At 39.4% G+C, this 4,886-nt stretch overlaps 1 protein-coding gene across 1 annotated transcript in view; it reads left to right on the top strand.

Moving 5' to 3' along the window:
- The window catches only part of LOC108302442 (trifunctional purine biosynthetic protein adenosine-3), a 21,092-nt gene extending 16,234 nt beyond the window's left edge, over positions 1-4,858 (top strand). Inside the window, exons 8-11 of the mRNA XM_017526058.2 lie at positions 2-27; positions 249-334; positions 518-686; positions 3,865-4,858. Coding sequence (XP_017381547.2) covers positions 2-27; positions 249-334; positions 518-686; positions 3,865-4,100 — 517 coding nt within the window. The 3' untranslated portion in view covers positions 4,101-4,858. The remainder of the gene's footprint in view (position 1; positions 28-248; positions 335-517; positions 687-3,864) is intronic.
- The last annotated feature ends 28 nt before the right edge of the window (positions 4,859-4,886 follow it).

The raw sequence follows: 4,886 nt of genomic DNA, 5'->3' as shown, positions 1-4,886 counted from the left end.
TGCAGCAAGAGGGTATTCCATATACAGGTAGGCACACCCACATTACTACTGACACTACTTGTAGAGTCACTTTCCACTTTCGATAAAACTTGTTTTCCATCCTCTTTTTTTCACCACTTTTTTAACATTTATGATTTTTCCAAATCTTTGATTATTAGAAGTTTATGTGATTTTATATTAGTAATACAGTGTCTTCATTATAGATTTCCTTTCTCTCTCTTTTTTTTTGCTTTTCTTTTTAAATGAAGGTATTCTCTATGCTGGAATAATGCTGACCAAGGATGGCCCAAAAGTTCTAGAGTTTAATTGCCGTTTTGGTGATCCAGAGTGCCAAGTGGGTAAAAATATAAAAGTATTACTTTGTAGAAGATATATGTTATTTTAATCTTGGAATTTATCAGCCTGGAAATAATTACCTTTGGAAAATTCATGCAAGTTCTGCTAGTACCTCAGTGAATAAAATGTTTAAGGAAAACTAAAATTTATCTCACCTGCCATGTGGATTATGTTTTTCCAGGTAATCCTCCCACTTCTTAAAAGTGATCTTTATGAAGTGATTCAGTCCACCTTAGATGGCCTGCTCTGCACATCTCTGCCTGTTTGGCTAGAAAACCACACTGCCCTAACTGTTGTCATGGCAAGTAAAGGTTATCCTGGAGACTACTCCACGGGTGTAGAGATAACAGGTGAATGTCAGGGATCAAGAGGTTTGAGTACAAGGTGACTAGCGGCAGTACCACAACAGACCTCCCTCCCACACTAAAGCTTGCTCTTGATAAGAATGTGAAGCCATCAGAAACCTTTCAGAGGGTCTTAACATAACCGGGTTGCTCATTGGATATGCATGTTCAAATATCCACAAATACTGTATTCAAAGAACTGTTGGTTTCCCTTCCTGTGCAAGGAAGACATAAGTGGCGGAACCACATCTCCAGAGTGTCACCCAGTGCAGCCTTCCTCTTCCATCCGCCTAGAGCCTGGGTAGTAATGAGATTCTGTGAGAATCAGAGGAACATTAGTATAAAGTATATCAATAAGATATATCATAGAGGTGAAGTCTGAATTATTGCAAATGCATATGGTCCTGTGTGGTTTGACTCCCAGTTTACAGTGCACCCCCATAGTCACTTGGATGGTAAAATTCGAACAGTTTCAAAAGTGTATCCTTCTATATTTTTTTCTCTGTCTTCACAGTAGGTGAAACATCTAGTTAAATGATCTTAAATCTAAGTTCCATTGCCATAAGTGCAAAGGCAGACCTCTGTGACCCTGAGCAGGCTGTAGTTTGGCCACTCCCAGTGCTCCAATAGTGTATTTGGGTTTTTTGTTTGTTTATTTTTTAAGATAGAGTCTGGTTCTGTCACCCAGGCTGGAATGGAGTGGTGCGATCTCAGATCACTGTAACCTATGCCTCCTGGGTTCAAGCAATTCTTCTGGCTCAGCCTCTGAGTAACTGGGATTATAGGTGTGTACCACCAGGCCCAGCTAATTTTTGTATTTTTAATAGACACAGGGTTTCATCCTCTTGGCCAGGCTGGTCTTGAACTCCTGGTCTCAAGTGATCCGCCCACCTCAACCTCCCAAAGTACTGGGATCACAGGCATGAGCCGCCGCACCCGGCCTCCAGTAGCGTATTTCATTCAAAAACCCCATAAACTGTCTTACCCAGACACAGAGTCCATTGCCTTGTGAATCCCGTGCATGGCAGATAGGCAGTTAGGAATTGGTTGCTTTTGAATATGGACAAAGAAGGAAATGGGCCAGCACCAAGATCCCTTGCATTGGTGAAATTTCCCTAAGATTGAAGTAAGAAGTGTAATAGTTCTACCAGAGCAATATTGGGTTTTACCATTACTGGCAGGCAAAGTAGCCATTCAGAATCACTAGATGGCTTTGTGTTGTAAAAACACTCAGGGAAGATGTGTATTAACAAACTACCAAATAAGACTCTGAGAAGAGAAATAGAGATGGAAAAAAAAGACCACCAGGAGAAATAAAATAGTTTTCTAAAAATTAAGAAAAAGTGTTATCTTTATATAAACTGTCCCCTTTGGTCACTTTAAAATTTAGGAAATATAATCTAATAATGTTTTAAGTATAAAGCTGTATCTGAGGCTGGGTGTGGTGGCTCACGCCTGTAATCCCAGCACTTTGGGAGGCCAAGGTGGGCAGATCACCTGAGGTCAGAAGTTTGAGACCAGCCTAGCCAACATGGTGAAACCTCATCTCTAAAAATATATATATATTTATATATATTATATATATATGTGTATATTTATAAATATACATATTTATAAATAAATAATATAATACATACAATATATACATATATATTATATACTTATATATATATTTATACATATATATGTGTGTGTATATATATATATGGCTGTATCTCAGACTACAAGGAAGTAGCAGGAATTTGGGGCTGACCCCAAAACTTAATTTAAGCCAAATTTGTCTTAAAATCATACAAGTGTTATGTTAGTGAAAAGATTACTTATGTTTTGCATTGTACTGACCATATTGGTTATATTGAAAAGAAAGAAACTTAAGTCTCATGGTTTATGGTAAAAAAAAATTTAAAAATAAAAGAAGCAGCTTTAATTGAATAACTGTGATAAAACGAAGTTCCTTTACAGGCCCTCATGGTGGCTCACGCCTGTAATCCTAGCACTTTGGGAGGCCGAGGCGGGCAGATCACTTGAGGTCAGGAGTTCAAGACCAGCCTGGCCAACATAGTGAAACCCCGTCTCTACTAAAAATACCAAAAAATTTAGCTGAGCATGGTGGTGCATCTATAATACTAGCTCCTCAGGAGGCTGAGCTGGGAGGATTGCTTAAACCCAGGAGGCAGAGGTTGCAGAGAGCCGAGGTCACACCACTGCACACTCCAGTCTGGGTGACAGGGCGAGACTCCGTCTCAAAAAAAAAAAAAGGAAGTTACCTTACTCTTAAGGAAAAGATTAATGTGATCAAATACAGGATTTTTCTTTCCTCATTAAACAATTGCTTTTATGATGAGATTTACAATAACACAAGAATTTAGACTGTCATCCTAAAATAGCAGACAGTTCTTAGGACACAGGTTTATTTACTATTATATTGCATTAAGACCTGTTTGGGCCAGGCATGGTGGCTCACACCTTAATCCCAACACTTTGGAAGGCTGAGGGTGGCAGATCATGAGGTCAAGAGATTGAGACCATCCTGGCCAACATGGTGAAACCCTATCTCTGCTACAAAAATTAGCTGGATGTGGTGGCGTGTACCTGTAGTCTCAACTATTCTGGAGGCTGAGGCAGGAGAATCGCTTAAACCCAGGAGGCAGAGGTTGCAGTGAGCTGAAATCGAGCCACTGCACTCCAGCCTGGCGACAGAGCAAGACTCCGTCTCAAAAAAAAAAAAAAAATAGACCTGTCTGATAGGGAAGGTTCTTTTAAAGGAGATAAAGATCTTTTATTTTTAATTTTTATGTATTTATTTTGAGACAGGGTCTCACTCTGCTGCTGGGGCTAGAGCAGTAGTGCGACCAAACCTCACTGAAGCCTCGAACTCCCAAATTCAAGTGATCCTCCAACCTCAGCCAGTGTGTGCCACCGCATTTGGCTGTTTTTATTATTATTGATTGATTGATTTATGTAGAGGCAAGGTCTTGCTCTGTTGCCCAGGCTGGCCTTGAACTCATGGACTCAAGCAATCTTCCTCGCCCCAGCCTCCCAAAATGTGGGGATTATGGGCATGACCCACCACACCTAGCCAAGTTTAAAAAAAAAACAACAAACTTGTAGAAATTGTAAATCATTTCACAATGTGAAATACTGTTGTTATTTCAAATCATATGTCAAATATGCTCTCTTCCAGGATTTCCTGAGGCTCAAGCTCAAGGACTAGAGGTGTTCCACGCAGGCACTGCCCTCAAAAATGGCAAAGTAGTAACTCAGGGAGGTAGAGTTCTTGCAGTCACAGCCATCCGGGAAAATCTCGTATCAGCCCTCGAGGAAGCCAAGAAAGGACTAGCTGCTATAAAGTTTGAGGGAGCAATTTACAGGAAAGACATCGGCTTTCGTGCCATAGCTTTCCTCCAGCATCCCAGGTAAAACTCTTAGCAAGTTTGTTTAGTGCCATTTCAGAAACTGGCCTAAATGGCTATATAGAACATTTCATTAACCCTATCATAAGCCATTCAGTATTCTTTTCTGCCTATGGGACTGATACGATGTTGGTTTGTATTTTGTTTGAATCAAAACTGGTTATAGCAATATTCAAATAAAATGGAAAAAAACTTCATAATAGCTTAAGTTTGAAAAGTTTAGCAAAATCACAATAGTATTGATTTTCATTGATTTTGTATTTTTTTATTTTGTTTTTTTAATTTTTTGAGACAGGGTCTCACTCTGTCACCCAAGCTGGAGTGCAGTTCTTGTGCCTCAGCCTTCCAAGTAGCCGGGACTGCAGGCCCAGGCCACCACACCTGGCTAATTTCTTTGTATTTTTTGTAGAGATGGGACTTCACCATGGTGCCCAGGCTAGTCTCAAATTACTGGGCTCAAGTGATCCTTCTCCTGTGGCCTCCCAAATTATAGGCATGAGCTACTGCGCTTGGCCTGATACTGATTTTTATTCACATAGTTAGTGTTGTATTTGAAACATAGTTACTGGTTTTATCAAAGAACCTAAGATGAAAATAGCGATCATCTAACTTTGTAATTTGATTTGGTTATACTGTAAAATTTGACAGTCTCATTTTATCACTGTGTTCATATCTGTTACTAAAATGTATTTTTTGACCTCTTACTGATTCATTGTTGGTATGTACAAACTATTCACTTGTAAAATCAATAAACTATTAGTTGGAGATGTGTGTGTTTTGATCTTTTTTTTTT

The sequence above is a fragment of the Cebus imitator genome, unplaced genomic scaffold (genome assembly GCF_001604975.1).
Source record: "Cebus imitator isolate Cc_AM_T3 unplaced genomic scaffold, Cebus_imitator-1.0 Scaffold41, whole genome shotgun sequence".
Taxonomy (NCBI): domain Eukaryota; kingdom Metazoa; phylum Chordata; class Mammalia; order Primates; family Cebidae; genus Cebus; species Cebus imitator.
The sequence above is the reverse complement of the archived record's forward strand: the minus strand, read 5'-3'. Positions and strand labels throughout refer to the sequence as shown.